Source organism: Schistocerca nitens, chromosome 10, assembly GCF_023898315.1.
Source record: "Schistocerca nitens isolate TAMUIC-IGC-003100 chromosome 10, iqSchNite1.1, whole genome shotgun sequence".
Taxonomy (NCBI): Eukaryota; Metazoa; Arthropoda; class Insecta; order Orthoptera; family Acrididae; genus Schistocerca; species Schistocerca nitens.
In genome coordinates this window covers 108,567,904-108,587,967 of record NC_064623.1, presented here as the reverse complement: position 1 = coordinate 108,587,967, position 20,064 = coordinate 108,567,904, and the positions used below count along the sequence as shown (strand labels likewise).

At 44.3% G+C, this 20,064-nt stretch overlaps 1 protein-coding gene across 2 annotated transcripts in view; it reads left to right on the top strand.

The window, feature by feature from the left end:
- The window catches only part of LOC126210260 (ras-interacting protein RIP3-like), a 64,183-nt gene that overhangs the window by 8,175 nt on the left and 35,944 nt on the right, over positions 1–20,064 (top strand). Inside the window, exon 2 of one of the 2 annotated variants that reach the window (XM_049939450.1) lies at positions 18,055–18,255. In XM_049939450.1, coding sequence (XP_049795407.1) covers positions 18,055–18,255 — 201 coding nt within the window. Of the gene's footprint in view, positions 1–18,054; positions 18,262–20,064 lie in introns of both variants that reach the window. The other variant, XM_049939449.1, reaches the window with a different exon arrangement.

Here is a 20,064-nt window from a genome sequence, read left to right as displayed (position 1 = left end):
TTGTATCTCTACGGGATCTATCAGTGAAAAGCGGCATATGCGATACCGGATACCTGAGGAAACATGCGGACTGTCTTCTCCGTCTGAGACAAATATCAGCAGCAGACGACAACCACTTTGGTTTTAGGAAAGATACAGGCCCCAGAGATACAATTCTGACGTTGAGGTTGATAATGAAATAAAGAAAAATCAAGACACGTCCATAGGATTTGTCGACCTGGAAACGTCGTTCGACAGTGTGAAATGCTGCAAGGTGTCTCAAATCCCGAGAAATATAGGGATAAGCTATAGAGAGAGACAGGGAATAATAAGACTGGACGACCAAGAAAGACGTGCTAGGAGTAAAAAGGGTGTAACACAGGGTTGTAGTATTTTGCCCCTACTGTTCAGTCTATAGAAGCAATGTTACAAATTAATATCAATGATACGATTAGCTGATGACATTGCTGTCCTGAGTGAAAGTGAAGAAGAATTACATTGTCTCCTGAATGGAACGGTCAGTTTGATCAGACTATGGATTAAGTATAAATCGAAGGAAGACGGAAGTCATGATGAGTAGCAGAAATGAGAACTGCGAGAAACTTAACATTCGGACTGATGGTCATGAAGTAGATAAAGTTAAAGAATTCTGCTGCCTAGGCAGCAAAATAACCAATGACGGACGGAGCAAGGGAGAGATCAACAGAAGACTAGCACTGGAAAAGAAGTCCATCCTTGGCCAAGAGAAGTCTACTAGTGTTAAACATAGGCCTTAATTCGAGGAAGAAATTTCTGAGAATGTACATTTGGAGCCCAGCATTGTATGGTAATGAAACACGGACTGTGGGAAAACCGGAACAGAAGAGATCGAAACATTTGAGATGCTACAGACGAATGTTGAAAATTAGGTGGACTGGTAAGGTAAGGAATGAGGAGGTTCTGCTCAGAATCAGAGAGGAAAGGAATATGTGGAAAACACTGGCAAGGAGAAGGGACAGGATGATACGACTTCTGTTAAACATCAGGGAATGCCTTCGTGGTACTAGAGGGAGCTGCAGAGGACAAAAACTGTAGAGGAAGACAGAGTTTGGAATAAATGTAGCAAATAATTGAGGACGTGGGTTGCAAGTGGTACTCTGAGGAAATTGGCACAGGAGAGGAATTCGTGCCGCGCCGCATCAAACAAGTCATAAAACTGATGAGTCAAAAAAAGGAAAAAAAAAGGAAAAAGCGGTGTTGTACGTTTCTAGGGACGTGTCCCCTGAGAAGTGTTTTCAGATTCTCAAGTTATGAGAAAAACACGTCACTCTTCTGTGCATTTGTTGGCTTTCTATCCATTCATCAGTTGGTTACGAAGACATATCGACGCCTTGCTTCGAAAGCTGCTTGGGCGGTGGAAGATGTGTGGGGCCGCGAGAGAAATCTGCAGTGATCGAAGGTGTTCTCCGCGGTCGGTGACATTCTCGCGCGGTCTGTCCTTTACGGGGACGCGCCACCACTCCGGTGCGGATGAACTCACCACGTCCCGTGCCTGCTCGATCTCTCCCTGCGCTGCGACGAATCGGCTGTCCAGCTTTCTCCGCGCACCTATCGACGGTGTCGCTTTCTGAGTGACCTCAGGACTCTCAGGAGGCAACTGGGCAACATTATCGCTGTCATTCTGGAAATAAAATGGCAGTTCGGTTGTAACGGAGACATCATTGCACCTCGAAACGACAAAACAAAACTCTGTTTTCCAGCACGATCGCAAATAATTTCAACGACAAGTTACCGGTTTCCCTGATATGCAAACGATTAGCTTTTCAGAACATTCACACAAGGTTGGCGCCAGTGGCGACACCTACAACGTGCTGACATGAGGAAAGATTCCAACCGATTTCTCATACACAAACAGCAGTTGACCGGCGTTGCCTGGTGAAACGTTGTTGTGATGCCTCGCGTAAGGAGGAGAAATTCGTACCATCACGTTTCCGACTTTGATGAAGGTCAGATTGTAGCCGTTCGCGATTGCGGTTTATCGTATCGCGACATTGCTCCTCGGGTTGGTCGAGATCCAATGACTGTTAGCGGAATATGGAAACGGTGGGTTCAGGAGGGTAATACGGAACGACGTGCTGGATCACAACGGCCTCGTATCACTAGCAGTCGAGATGACAGGCATCCGCATGGCTGTAACGGATCGTGCAGCCACGTCTCGATCCCTGAGTCAACAGATGGGGACGTTTGGAAGACAACTTCCATCTGCATCTGCACGAACAGTTCGACGACGTTTGCAGAAGCATGGACTATCAGCTCGGAGACCATGGCTGCGGTTACCCTTGATGCTGCATCACAGACAGGAGCGCCTGCGATGGTGTACTCAACGACGAACCTGGGTCCACCAATGGCAAAACGTCGTTTTTTTTTCGGATGAATCCAGGTTCTGTTTACAGCATCATGATGGTCGCATTAGTGTTGGCGACATCGCGGTGAACGCACATTGGAAGCGTGTATTCGTCATCGCCATACTGGCGTATCACCCGGCATGATGGTATGGGGTGCCATTGGTTACACGTCTCGGTCACCTCTTGTTCGCATTGAGGGCAGTTTGAACAGTGGACGTTACATTTCAGATGTGTTACGACCCGTGGCTCTACCCTTGATTCGATCCCTGCGAAACCGTACATTTCAGCAGGATAATGCACGACGGCATGTTGCAGGACCTGTACGGGCCTTTCTGGATACAAAAAATGTTCGACTGTTGCCCTGGCCAGCACATTCTCCAGATCTCTCACCAAGTGAAAACGTCTGGTCAATGGTGGCCGAGCAACTGGCTCGTCACAATACGCCAGTCACTACTCCTGATGAACTGTAGTATCGTGTTTAGCTGCACGAGCAGCTGTACCTGTACACGCCATTCAAGCTCTGTTTGACTCAATGCCCAGGCGTATCAAGGCCTTTATTACGGCCAGAGTTGGTTGTTCTGGGTACTGATTTCTCAGGATCTATGCACTCAAATTTCGTGAAAATATAATCACATGTGAGTTCTAGTATAATATATTTGTCCATTGAATACCCGTTTATCATCTGCATTTCTTCTTGGTGTAGCAATTTTAATGGCCAGTAGTGTATGTGCGTGAGATAGAAGTGAAGGTATATGGGTAACGTCAAAATTAAAACGTGTGTGGTACAATGATATCATACGGCAAGCGGGAAGCACTAGTTAAGTCCCTACATCTGTACTCCGCAATCCACCTTGCGGAGAGTGGCGGAGGATACTTTGCGCATGACTGCCACTTCCCTCTCGTTAGTGCTCCTGAATTGGCGCGCGATAACTACAATTTCTGTCAGTTCAGTGTGACCTCGAGTACGTCTACTGTTACCTTAGCAGAGGTTGAAACTACCGCTTCAGTCATTTGTAAGCTTCTTTTTATTTAAAACACGACCAGTTTCAGGTTCTTAAGTGCCCATCATTAGGTGTTATTGAGAAAATAAACAAAAGACCGGAGCTAATAATGTTGCGATCTGCAACGCGTATTTCCGACTCTCTATGAGAAATACGTTACATTTACATCCACGTGAGGCAACTCCTATCGCTGCACCAAGCGCTGGTCCCCTGCAGGCTACTGCTACTTTCCTCTGCACGGCACCATTGTCCGCGAACGACGTGTATTCTGATGTCGTGTGCACCACGGCGAGCAAGATGCTGCCGTGATTAGGATTTTCAGGAGTGCAATTCAATTTCCTGTCTCACCATATAGATTTTCTGTTTGTATTGTTTTCGTAAATTCCTTAACACTTGTCCTTGTAAAAAATGCTGAAGATTTCTTTTCGCTACGCAAGCATACGTTGGTGACCTCATTTTCGATGATATGTTACACTGAACTCTTCCTTTCCTCGTTCCCTGGATGCAGTGCACCTCCTCAGAATCCTCTCAGTGAATCATTGCTTAGGATTTCAGATGTTCGTCCGATTTCGTGTTCTTGTAGTAAAAATGAGAAGGTCCCATTCATGTTCGGCCGCCAAGTTATTGTAGTACTCCCAGGTGACAAATTTTGCCGGTCGCTGTGGACGAGCGGTTGTAGGCGCTTCAGTCCGGAATCGCGCTGCTGCTACGGTCGCAGCTTTGAATCCTGCCTCGGGCATGGATGTGTGTGATGTCCTTAGGTTGGTTAGATTTAAGTAGACCTCAGATGTTAAGTCCCATAGTGCTTAGAGCCATTTTGTGACATACTTCAGAAACTTGTAACGTGGTACTGGCTTGTTCCACCTTCACGATGCGGATACTGTGATGCCTTCTATTGCTGCCTACTGGCACAGCCACGATCAACGAAAGTGTAATGTCCTTTTCCTATGCCCAGGCAGTATTCTTCACCTCGTCGAGCTACGTGAATGCGAGGCGATACAACACTGTTATTACAGTCAATATTTGTTGCTAATGTCTGCTCTTTGCTCTAATTTGAGTGTATACTCGGATTACACAAATATTTTAAAGCATCTTCCTTTAATAAGTTTAAATACGAATTATTAGTATTGGCTAGCTGCGTTGTTTAGCGGTTGCCGTCAAAGTTGTCCATTAACAGTTACTAGGCCGCCGATTTGAGTGTCAAAATAAATTGACAAATTTGATTTGCGTAGCCCAAGTACACCGAATTAATTTCTTGAAAAGTCACAGAGTTTATACAACAGAGCACGATGTTTTGTCCTTTGAAACTTATTCCCTTTAATATTAATGTGGAATAAACATTATTTATTTTTATTTTCGATTATTCCCATTTAAGAGAGCGTTTGAACTTGAATTCATTTATGATGATTGTTTATGTTTTTTCTGAGCCCAAATTTTCTTCATGTATTCACTGTGTTGTTTCTTTCACTCCGCTGTCCATTTGCATCCTGGTCTCTTCTGTGTTGTGGTGTCAAATTTATGTTTTTTGATGATGTTCCTGAATTCAGTTCTATTCTCTGCATCGTTTACTGTTATGTGTGCTTGTCTGAGGTCCTCTTCAACTTCTTTTATCCATTTTGTTTTTCCCCTGCCTGAGTTGATGACTTTAAGAATTCGCTTTGAAATTCTGTTTTCATTCATCCTGTGGATATGTCCGCAGAACTGTATTCTTCTTTTCCTTATTGTATCCGTAATCTTGTCTGTGTATTTATATAATTCTGATGTTAGTCTCTTCTTCCAGATTCCTTGCTCTTGTATCGGGCCAAAAATTTTCCTTAGAATTTTCATTTCTTGTTTCTCTATTTCCTTGATTTTAGTTTGCCCACCTATTTGTGTTGTTTCAGATGCATACAGTGCCTCCGGAAGTACGACAGTGTTGTAGTGCCTCAATTTTGCGTTGATGGATATGGACTTTTTGTTATAATAGTTCCACGTGAGTTTATATGCTTTCTGTAGTTTTTTTTATTCTTTCCTCATTGGCCTTTAGGTTGATCCCTGATGGCTGGATGATTTCTCCCAGGTGCTTAAAATGTGGTACTTGTACGATTTTCCCATGGGTTGTCACAATAGGCAATTTGTGTTGTGGCACTCTTTCTATGTACTGGGTTTTCTCATATGAGATTTGCAGGCCAGTTCTTTGTGCAATTTCGTGTAACTTCTCTATGGCGTTAGTGGCTTCTTTTCTATTATTTGTATTGCAAGGTCATCCGCAAAAGCTAAACACTTCACATTGAATCTATTATCTTTTCTAATGCCAATTTGGATTCCTTTGACTTCTTTTTCCCATGTCCTGATGATTTTTTCAAGAATGATATTAAAGAGTAATGGTGAAAGTCCGTCACCCTGTCGCACTCCAGTTTGGATTTCAAATGGTTCCGAGATATCCCCCATAAATTTAACCTTGGAGACTGTGTCAGTTAATGTTTCCCGAATGATTGCTCTTGTCTTTCTGTCAATGCTGAATTCTTCCAGCGTCTTGCAGAGCGCTACTCTGTCTATTGAGTCGTAGGCCTTTTTAAAATCTACAAAAGTGACCACTGTGTTTCGGGTGTTTCTCATCTATTATTATTATTATTATTATTATTATTTTATTATTGTCCGGAGACAATCCAGTACACGGTTCGCTTCTCGTGATATCTGTTCCAAATCGTGGGACACTACAGTTTTTCCTTAAGTCGGTTCTAATTAAAACAGTTTCCTTGATATGATTTACTATTATGAGTGGTCACACTTTAGCCCGATAACAAGTTTCCAAACAGGGTCTGTAATCGAAAGTCAAGTTGCAACGCGTTGTTTGAATGGTAGCGGAATTAATGATATCGATCTTTTATCGATTGAGATGTTCGCTAGATGTTAACGTTATCTCAGTTCTGTCAGTTTTCGTGTTTTCGGCAATAAATTTAACGAACAGAAATTTGCTTTCAATTAGCCCGGTTTCCAGTGAAGTTAACTGTTTCACACAGTGGAGCATAGACCAAGGAGACGCCAATACTCAAGACTCAAACGCTAAAAACTCGGACACTAAAATCTCCATCACCGACACTGCTAGCCACTAAATACTCCCAAACGCTAAAGACGTTACAAAACGTCCGTTGGGTTTTATATAGTAGTTGTGAAATAAAAGGCACGTTCCTTGAATAAAGCCCCTTTGTACTTTGCATATGATGTTCTATTTCATTGGCTCTTATTTTATTTAATTTTCTCTACTTTAGAACCGGAATTCATGATTTTAAATAAAGTACAGGAATTGCTCGTGGCCAACGCCAAGGGGCCCGGGTTCGATTCCCGGCTGGGGCAGGAGATTTTGTCCGCTCAGGGACTGGATGTTGCGCTGACCTCATCATCATTTAATCCCCATCTCCGACGCGCAAGTCGCCCAGTGTGGCGTCGAATGCAATAAGTGCTTGCCCTCGACGGCCGAATTCCCCAGAACGGGGGACTCCCGACCCACAATTCCGTACGCTCATTTCCATTTCAGCTCGTGGCCAGTTCGAATAAATTTTAGTTTCAAGTAAGACCAGGTATATAACGACGGGTTACAATGCGAACCGGAAACTTCCGAGTAGAATACTCAGCCGCAGGTAGCAACGAGGCGTCTGCAGGGGCCACGGGTAACTACGTACTGAGGGTGATACTCAAGTAGAAGTAGTATTTCTCAGGACGTAAGACTCGGCGCTTCCAGTGGGTCAGTAACCCGCTACACCTGTGCCGCTGTTGCCCGGATGAGCGGCCGTAACCTGAGCCTGCGAGAGAAAGTTGTGGCCACTCCGGTGCGAAGCACCTGCCGTTACTTCCAGAGGATACGCGTAGCGGCCACTGCCACATGTCTCGGGTCACAAGAGATAGCGTTACACACTCTGCACTGACCGTCCCTCTCTTACTGCATGTTTTTATTTGAATCTACACATAAGAGTCAAGGAAACTAGTACATCTACCTAATATTGTGCAGGGTCCCCGCGAGCACACAGAAGTGCCACAACACGAAGTTGCGTGGACTCGACTAATGTCTGAAGCAATGCTGGAGGGAATTGGCACCGTGAATCCTGCAGGACTGCCGTAAGTCAGTAAGAGTACGGGGGGCGGGGGGGGGGGGGGGGGGAGAATCTCTTCAGTACGTTGCAAGGCATCCCAGATATGCTCAATAATTTGGTGACCACCGGCCGTGTTTAAACTCAGAAGAGTGTTTCCGGAGCCACTCTGTAGCAATTCTGGACGTGTGTGGTGTCGCGTTGACCTGCTGGAATTGGCCATGTCCGTCGGAATGCGCAATGCACATGAATGGATGCAGTTGATCAGGCAGGATGCTTACGTACGTGTCTCTTGTCAGAGTCGTATCTAGACGTATCAGGGGTTCCATATCACTCCGGCCCATACCATTACAGAGCCTCCACCAGCTTGAAGATTACCCTGCTCACATGCAGGGCGCATGGCTTCATGAGGTTGTCTCCATACCCGTATACCTCTATCAGATAGATACAATTTGAAACGAACGGCAAAAATCACTGCAGAGCTGAATGTCTCACTCGGAAACCCTGTCGTCTACGTCTACGTCTACGTGATTACTCTGGTATTCACAATAAAGTGCCTGGCAGAGGGTTCAATGAACCACCTTCAAGCTGTCTCTCTACCTTTCCACTCTGAAACGGCACACGGGAGAAACGAGCCCTTAAATTTTTCTGTGCGAGCTCTGATTTATCTTATTTAATCGCGATGATCATTTCTCCCTATGTACGTGGGTGCCAACAGAATGTTTTCGCAATCGAAGGAGAAAACTTCATGTATAATATCTGTGACACTATCTACCCTATTTCGTGATAATACAAAACGAGCTGCTCTTCTTTGTACTTTTTCGATGTCATCCGTCAGTCTCATCGGATGCGGATCACACACCACACAGCAGTACTCCATAGTAGGGCGGACAAGCGTGGTGTAAGCAGTCTCTTTGGTAGACCTGTTGCACCTTCTAATTGTTCTGCCAAAGAATCGCAGTCTTTGGTTTGCTCTACCCACAATATTATCTATGTGATCGTTCCAATTTAGGTTATTTGTAATTGTAATGCCTAAGTCTCTGGAATACTCTCTTTCAAATTCTAAAGGTGGAAGGGGTAAAATACAGGGAGCGAAAGGCTATTTACAATTTGTACAGAAACCAGATGGCAGTTATAAGAGTCGAGGGACATGAAAGGGAAGCAGTGGTTGGGAAGGGAGTAAGACAGGGTTGTAGCCTATCCCAGATGTTGTTCAATCTGTATATTGAGCAAGCAGTAAAGGAAACAAAAGAAAAATTCGGAGTAGGTATTAAAATTCATGGAGAAGAAATAAAAACTTTGAGATTCGCCGATGACATTGTAATTCTGTCAGAGACAGCAAAGGACTTGGAAGAGCAGTTGAATGGAATGGACAGTGTCTTGAAAGGAGGATATAAGATGAACATCAACAAAAGCAAAACAAGGATAATGGAATGTAGTCTAATTAAGTCGGGTGATGCTGAGGGAATTAGATTAGGAAATGAGACACTTAAAGTAGTAAAGGAGTTTTGCTATTTGGGGAGCAAAATAACTGATGATGGTCGATGTAGAGAGGATATAAAATGTAGACTGGCAATGGCAAGGAAAGCGTTTCTGAAGAAGAGAAATTTGTTAACATCGTCAGGAAGTCGTTTCTGAAAGTATTTGTATGGAGTGTAGCCATGTATGGAAGTGAAAGATGGACGATAAATAGTTTGGACAAGAAGAGAATAGAAGCTTTCGAAATGTGGTGCTACAGAAGAATGCTGAAGATTAGATGGGTAGATCACATAACTAATGAAGTATTGAATAGGATTGGGGAGAAGAGAAGTTTGTGGCACAACGTGACCAGAAGAATGGATCGGTTGGTAGGACATGTTCTGGGGCATCAAGGGATCACCAATTTAGTATTGGAGGGCAGCGTGGAGGGTAAAAATCGTAGAGGGAGACCAAGAGATGAATACACTAAGCAGATTCAGAAGGATGTAGGTTGCAGTAGGTACTGGGAGATGAAGAAGCTTGCACAGGATAGAGTAGCATGGAGAGCTGCATCCAACCAGTCTCAGGACTGGAGACCACAACAACAATAAGTATTTAGGTAATTTACAGCCTTCAGATTTGTGTGACTTATCGCGTAATCGAAATTTATCGGATTTCTTTTAGTACTCATGTGAATAACTTCACACTTTTCATAATTCAGGGTCAATTGCCACTTTTCGCACCATACAGATATCTTATCTAAATCATTTTGCAAGTCGTTTTGATCATCTGATGACTTTACAAGACGGTAAATGACAGCATCATCTGCAAACAATCTAAGACGGCTACTCAGATTGTCTCCTATGTTGTTAATATAGATCAGAAACAATAGAGGGCCTATAACACTACCTTGGCGAACGCCGGATATTACCTCTGTTTTACTCGATGATTTTCCGTCTATTACTACGAACTGTGACCTTTCTGATAGGAAATCACGAATCCAGTCGCACAACTGAGGCACGCAGTTTGGTAAGAAGACGCTTGTGATGTACGGTGTCGAAAGCCTTCTAGAAATCTAAAAATATGGAATCAATTTGACATCCCCTATCGATGGCACTTATTACTTCATGAGTATGAAGAGCTAGTTGTGTTTCACGAGAACGATAATTTCTAAAACCGTGCTGACTATGTGTCAATACATCATTTTTTTTGAGGTACTTCATAATGTTCGGATACGCCCTAAAGAAAGGCGAAGGGAGCTCCATAGGTGGGGAACTGCAGGTCGACCTGGAATTGCAAAATCACTCATCAGTGACACACATACCTGTTGCAGAAACCAAAAAATATGGACTTTGGGGCAATGGAAGAAAGTCATTTGGTCGAATGATTCTTGTTGTACACTGTTTCCAACTTGTGGTCGAGTTTACGTCCCAAGAATGAAACATGGGAGCCATTCGGTTACGATTTAGGCATCGGTGTCGAGGTTTTCAACCAGCCTCTGTGGCCGAGCGGTTCTAGGTGCCCCAGTCCGGAACCACGCAGCTGCTGCGGTCGTAGGTTCGAATCCTGCCTCGGGCATGGATGTGTGTGATGTCCTTAGGTTAGTTAGGTTTAAGTAGTTCTAAGTTCTAGGGCACTGATAACCTCAGTTGTTAAGTCCCATAGTGGAGGAGGAGATTAGTGTTTAACGTCCCGTCGACAACGAGCTCATTAGAGACGGAGCGCAAGCTCGAGTTAGGGAAGGATGGGGAAGGAAATCGGCCGTGCCCTTTCAAAGGAACCATCCCGGCATTTGCCTGAAACGATTTAGGGAAATCACGGAAAACTTGAATCAGGATGGCTGGAGACGGGATTGGACCGTCGTCCTCCCGAATGCGAGTCCAGTGTGCTAACCACTGCGCCACCTCGCTCGGTTAAGTCCCATAGTGCTTACAAGGGAACCTCCCCATCGCACCCCCCTCAGATTTAGTTATAAGTTGGCACAGTGGATAGGCCTTGAAAAACTGAACACAGATCAATCGAGAAAACAGAAAGAAGTTGTGTGGAACTATGAAAAAATAGTCCATGTGCAAGATAGGCAACGTCTAGGACAATCTGCGTTCAGGAGCGCCGTGGTCACGTGGTTAGCGTGAGCAACTGCTGAACGAGAGGTTCCTGGTTCAAATCTTCCCAAGAGTGAAAATTTTTCTTTCTTTATTTTCGCAAAGTTATGATCTGTCCGTTCGTTCATTGACGTCTCTGTTCACTGTAATAAGTTTAGTGTCTGTGTTTTGCGACCGCACCGCAAACCCGTGCGATTAGTAGCCGAAAGGACGTGCCTGTCCAATGGAAACCGAAAACATTTGATTGCAAGGTCATAGGTCAACCGATTCCTCCACAGGAAAACACGTCTGATATATTCTATACGACACTGGTGACGGCATGTGCTTCACATGACAGGAATATGTTGTCGACCCACCAAACTTGTACACTTGGTGAATGGGTAAAAAGATTCTTCTACCTTGCCCAATTTAGGTTTTCTTGTGGATGTGATAATCACTTACGAAAAAGTGTGAAAACATAAGAGTTTGTCACATAAACTGCAACAAATGAATGCAACAGTTTCACAGTCGCACAGTTTTGTCTGTGCTCTGTCAAAACAAATTTTTCCGTGTGTAAACCGTCAAATCCTGCATATGTCCAAGCAAATCTGAACACGTCCTGGAATTTTGGAGAGCGAAGATGATTATATGTGAGTGCCTGAACTTTGATAATTGTCTGAAAATAAAAATTAAAATTTTCTCCCGAGGGAAGACTTGAACCAACGACCTACCGCTCCGCAGTTGCACACGTTAACCACGGGACCACGGCGCTCATTTGTTTACACCCACCTGGATGTTGCCTATCTTACACATGGACTACTCAGTTTGTATATTTTGCTTATTTTTTCATAGTTCCATACAACTTCTTCCTGTTTTCTCAATTGATGTGTGTTCAGTTTTTCAAGGCCTATCCGCTGTGCCAACTTATAACTAATTCTGAGGGGGGTGCGATGGGGAAGTTCCCTTGTTAGAGCCATTGTTTCGAGGTTTTCTATAGGCCTACTGGTTACTCAGCAAGGTACCATCACTGCCAATGATTATGTGATCATTTTGGCGGATCAGGTGAATCTCACGGCGTAGTGTTTGTTCTCCAATGCTGATGTTGTGTTCCATTAGGACAGGACCCCTCTTCACGCACCCCGAATCGTTCACGACCGGTCTTTTCAGCACAAGGACAAATTGTCGCATTCCCGCTGGCCACTACAGTTATCACATCTCAAAATTGTAGAGCCGTTATGTTTTACTTTTGAGAGAAGGGTGTGCTATAGCTATACACCTCCATGATCGTTAGCGGAACTTGGCTCTATCTTGCAGGAAGAATTGTATAGGATTCCCTTGAAAACCATACAGGATCTGTGTTTATTCATTTCGAGACGACTGGAAGCTTTCTTCTGTGCCAGAGGTTTTCCTACACCGTAATAGTGATCGTAATGTGTCGTGTTTTCGGTGTTTGCATGTTTTTGTTATTTCAAGCCTTTTCAGTACTTTTTCACCCTGACATCCTGAAACGTCCCCTTGGAAAAATTAAGCATGACTGTGCTGGAAAACATCTTACGTTATTTGATTTTCAAACAGCTGAGCAAAACTGGACGTACTCAGACAGTTCTCTCTTTACTTATTCTGATCATCACTAAACTGACACACAATATTTTTTAGCGCAACGCAATCTGACTTTCAGTAATCCCTACAAAGGAATGGCTCTGACTAACAATAACCTATACCTCTCATGAATCACTTACCCTACAAAATTCTCCGTTACTCAAACTACTGCAATACAGCGTGCGCCAATACTGCCAGTGAATAAAAGAGTCAAACTACGGAAGGCACTAACTACTGATAGGCATAGTTAGCAAATGAAAGATTTTTATACAGAACAAACAATGTATTTACCTTAATAGTGTTCAAAAGTCATAATATCTATACCAGTTCATGACATCCAGTCTTACAAATTTACTCTCTCTGATGGACACACGTCCAGATCGTCCGCTCTCTGGCATCTCTCTCCCCACATCTACATCTACATCCGTACTCCGCAAGCCACCTGACGGTGTGTGGCGGATGGTACCTTGAGTACCTCTATCGGTTCTCCCTTCTATTCCAGTCTCGTATTGTTCGTGGAAAGAAGGATTGTCGGTATGCTTTTGTGTGGGCTCTAATCTCTCTGATTTTATCCTCATGGTCTCTTCGCGAGATATACGTAGGAGGGAGCAATATACTGCTTGACTCTTCGGTGAAGGTATGTTCTCGAAACTTTAACAAAAGCCCGTACCGAGTTACTGAGCGTCTGTCCTGCAGAGTCTTCCACTGGAGTTTATCTATCGTCTCCGTAACGCTTTCGCGATTACTAAATGATCCTGTAACGAAGCGAGCTGCTCTCCGTTGGATCTTCTCTATCTCTTTTATCAACCCTATCTGGTACGGATCCCACACTGCTGAGCAGTATTCAAGCAGTGGGCGAACAAGCGTACTGTAACCTACTTCCTTTGTTTTCGGATTGCATTTCCTTAGGATTCTTCCAATGAATCTCAGTTTGGCATCTGCTTTACCGACGATCAACTTTATATGATCATTCCATTTTAAATCACTCCTAATGCGTACTCCCAGATAATTTATGGAATTAACTGCTTCCAGTTGCTGACCTGCTACTTTGTAGCTAAATGATAAGGGATCTATCTTTGTATGTATTCGCAGCACATAACACTTGTCTACATTGAGATTCAATTGCCATTCCCTGCACCATGCGTCAATTCGCTGCAGATCCTCCTGCATTTCAGTACAATTATCCATTGGCGGCTCTTCTCCAACTGTCCAACGCTACGCGCTGTTCACATCCAACTGCCAAGCACCAATAGCGAATATTCCAACAATGCCAACCACTTACAGACTGCACACAGCACAGTCAGTGATTTTCATACAGAGCGCTACGTGGCGTTACCAATATAAAAACCTAAACAGCCTACTTACAACCGCCACGAAATAATGAAGGGATAAAAAATTATCGCATATTGCATATTCACCTTGAGAGAAAACAGCTTGTTCCATCTCATTATAATTAGCTTGTTCCATCGCGTTATGTTGAATGCTATAGATGTTTGGGATATTTTCATCATTTTTTCAAATTTAAGAAATGGACTACCTGTTCATTTAATTCGTAATTACATAAATGCACTTCCTTTCTTAATCCCTCCACGTTGCCTTGGATAAATTAACTTTGAGTTTGTGTTAAGAGTTCATCTGCTAGTAGTGGCAAGGCATAGATGTGGTCACTCTGTAGCATGGTTAGTGCCAACATAAATTTGGGGTAATGGCAGCGATGATGCATCTGTTTGCCAGGGGTAGTTCGGGGTTGGTAACAGGTTCCCCTCCCCTCCAGCGCGGAAGAGAACGGCCGGAGAGGGCCGCCATGACGGGGTCACTCTGGGAGAAGCTGTTGAACTGAGTGGGCGGAATCGAGGGCGGTCTCCATCTTTGCCGCCAATTTCTTTGTATGATGTGGTATAATTTATTATATTGTTGCCCCATTAGCTGAATGGTCAGCGTGTTGGATTGCCACGCACGGGGGCCCGGGTTCGATTCCCGGCTGGGAAAGGAGATTTTCTCTCCGTAGGGGCTGGGTGTTGTGCTGTCTTCATCATCATTTCAGCCCCATTGTCGACGGGCAGGTCACCCAATGTGCCGTTGCACTCAATAAGACCTACACTTGGCGGTCGAACTTCCCAACTGGGAACTCCCGGCCACTGACGCCATACGCTCATTTCCACTATTATATTGTTATTAATCAACTCTTCCTCAGGATGGAAGTAGTTAGCATGTCGTTACGACCATTCATTCTTTTTTTTTTTCTGAGAAATTTTGCCCGTAAAAAATTAGAATTTTCAGTTAGGGTTTCTTTTCCAGAGGTGGGCATGGGGCGCTCACGTTATCCATTTGTAGTAAAGCGATCAGTTAGTGCTTTCAGTACACGAGAGCAGCAATAGTACCAAACATCATATGGTTCCACTTTTAGCAGTAGCGTTTTGCATTTTTAAAATTTCTTACTGGTGCCTCACCCCGCCTAGTTAGCTTAACACGTGGTCTTAACTGCTGATGAGAAATTTAGACGACGATTCCGTGTGAAACCTGCTAGGATATGCGTGTGTTTTGTGTGAGTTACTTAAGGCTCTAAGAGTGTGACGTAATTTTTTTAGCAAATTCAGAAATGTTGTGCACGGATCTCTTGAGTCATGACTAACCCCCATTTGCAAGCAGCAACCTAGACGATGCTCCACGTCCTAACTAATTGGTAAATAATGGGTTGTGCGTGTGACAACTTGTATAGATTGAAAAACAAGAACGAACAGTGGGGTGAGTACCAAAAATTAGCTGTTGGTGTCGATCACCCACGTCATGTCGAATTGCCCGCCAGCGAGATATCAGCTCGTTCTTTAAAATACGGTAGTTACGATAAGGATGCTTGCGTGTGCTGTTGACTGTTAATTTGCGTGTGCCGAATTTTGCAGGATGTTTTAGATTTAAGAAATTTTTTTGTGTATACGAGAGATGTTTGTTGTGTCTGCTTTGTTCCCCCGTCTTCCCGCCAAGACTCTTTGCTATAATTTTGACTAAGGGAACGGTACTGAGAAATAATGGAGAGAGTGAACATTAAGGAACCGAAGCGCGGTTCATTAATTCATAACGATTCGGTCCAAGTAACAACATGGGATTCGAATTTCAATCACTGTCCAAGCAGGTCAGATGTAGCAACGTTGATCCCTACCCTTTCCCAGTGCACAATACTAAAAAACACGAGATCAGACTCCTGATAGTAAAGGCACCTCCAGTGCGAGACGGTGTTGAATAGATTTCTGATAATATGGGCACCTTTAGCTATAAATAAGACAGAATTTATTCATCAGGTTACCTTCCATTCAGAAGGCTGTTGCACGCAGCGACTATTATATTGACTTGTAAATAATAGATTTCAGCTATCAGTCGTCCTTTTGAAACTTTATTGGCAGATCTGTATTTCAGCTAGAAACTAGCCATTCTCAATGCACTATCATTTTTTATCAATGCATGTAATGCTTCATCCACAGTTCATTGAATACTATTCCTCTTTGCTTTCTTAACTGCAATTATAAGATAGCTTAGGTAGCGAGTAAAAAGAGATGGTTAAAACATTTGTTAAGTTTCTGTGTAAGTAATTAAAAAATGTCATATGTACTTAATTTAATGGATTGAGTGACTGATCATAACAACCCCATCCTGTGTAGAGAACAATGTTGGCACTAAGTTGAAATCATGATAATCTGGCGGGAATGAAAATTAACCAGGATAGAGAATATAGACCATGTTAGAACGTGAGAATTAATTAATTGCCCACTTGGTTGCTTAGCCCTCACCCGCGTTATCCGTTGCGAAATATTAATATAATAATCATCTAATGAATCAGATACTAACCTTTGGCCGGTCCCCTTTCAATGAATCCTTCTGAGCATTGAACCATGTTGGTAAGCAGCGTGTATATGAGATGTCTTGGCACTCACGCAACCGGCATGCTCTAACATAGATTGAGAGAGAGAGAAAAAAAGATAGTAACGGAGAAGGTAACCGTTCAACCTTTGTGGAACTAAAACTTTGGCATCAGGTATGACATTTAGCTTATTACTTCTTCATTACTCACTCTATTCATAACATATTTTGCATTCAGTATCTGCACGTAACACTGAATGAACCTGGAAAATTATATCATTGTACGACATGTATGAGGGTTATTCGAAAAGTAATGAACGATCGATCACGAAATGGAAAATCTGATGAAGCTTTGCACAGATGCAATGGGCACTAGTATACCCGTCGGTCGCATCATGTCGCTCTTTTCAGTTCTGAGCTCACAGTGCGAACGTAAATATGGCTAGAAAGTAGCGTCTCCCACCAAGTATGAGGACCTGGCGAAAGAATTCGCCTGAAGCTATGCAATCCGCATAACATAACTGTCATGCGGTTTCATTCTACACGACAATTCTCGGCTGCACTCTGCAGGGGCAATGAAGATGCTCCTGCAGCGTTTTCCATGGGACGTGTTTGGTCACCCACAATACAACCCCTGAGGTTCATCTCTGCTCAAATGAACCGCTGGTTATGAAGACAATATTGTGACGCAGACAACTAGCTGCATTCCAGAGTAGAAAATTGTCGAAAAGCACTGGCAGCTGTCGTGTATAACGAGGGAATTGAAAAGTTGGTACAACGCTATGACAGATGTCTAAGTTTGAGCGGTGACTGTGTAGAGAAGTAGCTGGAAGGTGTTTAACAGTTGCAAATAAAACAGTTTTGATTTTCACTGTGGTTTCCATTTCGCGACCTATCGTTCCTTACTTTCCGAATAGCCCTCATAGTTTAGGAGATATAACGTCATTAACGTCGAGAAACGTGAAAAACTTGATTTTTCTTAAACTGGAGAGCAAAGTACTCAGCTTTTACTGACTCAGTGTTCGAGTTTTTAAAGAATCTGGGTGAGCTTGTATTGTATGTTAACCGGGGACCTAGAAACGACGGAGAGGCTTCGTCCCCGCCGCAGCCGCAGTGGTCCACAAGCCCACGACGACTACCATAGTCCACCCCTCCGCCGCCCCACACCGAACCCAGGGTTATTGTGCGGTTGGGCCCCTGTGGAACCCCCCAGGGAATGTCTCACACCACACGAGTGTAACCCCTATGTTTGCGTGGTAGAGTACCGGTGGTGTACGCCTACGTGGAGAACTTGCTTGCGCAGCAATCGCCGACATGGTGTAACTGAGGCGGAATAAGGGGATCCAGCCCGCATTCGCCGAGGCAGATGGAAAACCGCCTAAAATCTATCCACAGACTGGCCGGTTCACAGGACCTCGACACAAAGCCGCCGGGCGGATTTTCGCTGGGGACCAAATGCTCTTTCCCACGGTCAACCGGGCGGGCTTGGCTGGGGTTGCTAGTGAGACCTATTGTTGCAGTCGTGTTGGCGCTATACAACACGTTAGCAGGCTGAGCATTACATCCCAAGCTTCCTCTCACTCCCTGGACGTCCCTGCTGGTGTTGACTTGGTGGGACCGCCCCCTGCTGCAGGTGTTCCTGTTGCTCGCCGCCTACCTGTGTGCCCACACCACGGTGAGCGCCGCCCCCACCACCACGGAGGCGACCGCTGCGGACGCCGTCACCACGACGCCCTCTCCTGCAGAGAACGCAGCGGACGAGGAGCGAGAGGCCGTCGTCCCAGAGGAGCCGGTGTCCGACAACACCGCCCTAGAGTCGGAGAAGGACGTCGAGGTCGAGGTACGTCACTCACTGCTTTATTTCTATCCTTCATTTTCGTTTCATTGCCTCATATCAGGAACGTTTGCTGGACCTGTCGGATGGAAAACAGTCTAACGAGCACACATTATGGATAGCTGGTAAATCGAAGAAAGTAGTGAGGAGTAACAGAAATGATGTTAGCGATAAAATACAAATCCGAGACCACGGACAAAGAGAAAAAAAGAGAGAGAAACCCACGGCGGACGAACCAAGGAGGACACGAAAAGTAGACTAACCTAGTCAATGGAGGCACAGCTGTCCAAAAGAAATCTGCTACTATTAAACACAGGTCTACATCTACATCTACATCTACATTTATACTCCGCAAGCCACCCAACGGTGTGTGGCGGAGGGCACTTTACGTGCCACTGTCATTACCTCCCTTTTCTGTTGCAGTCGCGTATGGTTCGCGGGAAGAACGACTGCCGGAAGGCCTCCGTACGCGCTCGAATCTCTCTAATTTTACATTCGTGATCTCCTCGGGAGGTATAAGTAGGGGGAAGCAATATATGCGATACCTCATCCAGAAACGTACCCTCTCGAAACCTGGACACCAAGCTACACCGCGATGCAGAGCGCCTCTCTTGCAGAGTCTGCCACTTGAGTTTGCTAAACATGTCCGTAACGCTATCACGATTACCAAATAACGCTGTGACGAAACGCCCCGCTCTTCTTTGGATCTTCTCTATCTCCTCCGTCAACCCGATCTGGTACGGATCCCACACTGATGTGCAATAGTCAAGTATAGGTCGAACGAGTGTTTTGTAAGCCACCTCCTTTGTTGATGGACTACATTTTCTAAGGACTCTCCCAATGAATCTCAACCTGGCACCCGCCTTACCAACAATTAATTTTATGTGATCATTCCACTTCAAATCGTTCCGCACGCATACTCCCAGATATTTTACAGAAGTAACTGCTACCAGTGTTTGTTCCGCTATCATATAATCATACAATAAAGGATCCTTCTTTCTATGTATTCACAATACCTTACATTTGTCTATTTTAAGGGTCAGTTGCCACTCCCTGCACCAAGTGCCTATCCGCTGCAGATCTTCCTGCATTTCGCTACAATTTTCTAATGCTGCAACTTCTCCGTATACTACAGCATCATCCGCTAAGACCCGCATGGAACTTACGACACTATCTACTAGGTCATTTATATATATTGTGAAAAGCAATGGTCCCATAACACTCCCCTGTGGCACGCCAGAGGTTACTTTAACGTCTGTAGACGCTCTCCATTGATAACAACATGCTGTGTTCTGTTTGCTAAAAACTCTTCAATCCAGCCACACAGCTGGTCTGATATTCCGTAGGCTCTTACTTTGTTTATCAGGCGACAGTGCGGAACTGTATCGAACGCCTTCCGGAAGTCAAGGAAAATAGCATCTACCTGGGAGCCTGTATCCAATATTTTCTGGGTCTCATGAACAAATAAAGCGAGTTGGGTCTCACACGATCGCTGTTTCCGGAATCCATGTTGATTCCTACAGAGTAGATTCTGGGCTTCCAAAAACGACATGATACGCGAGCAAAAAACATGTTCTAAAATTCTACAACAGATCGACGTCAGAGATATAGGTCTATAGCTTTGCGCATCTGCTCGACGACCCTTCTTGAAGACTGGGACTACCTGTGCTCTTTTCCAATCATTTGGAACCTTCCGTTCCTCTAGACTTGCGATACACGGCTGTTAGAAGGGGGGCAAGTTCTTTCGCGTACTCTGTGTAGTTTGAGAAAGAAATTGCCTGAGAATGCATTAGTGGCATTCAGTAAGTA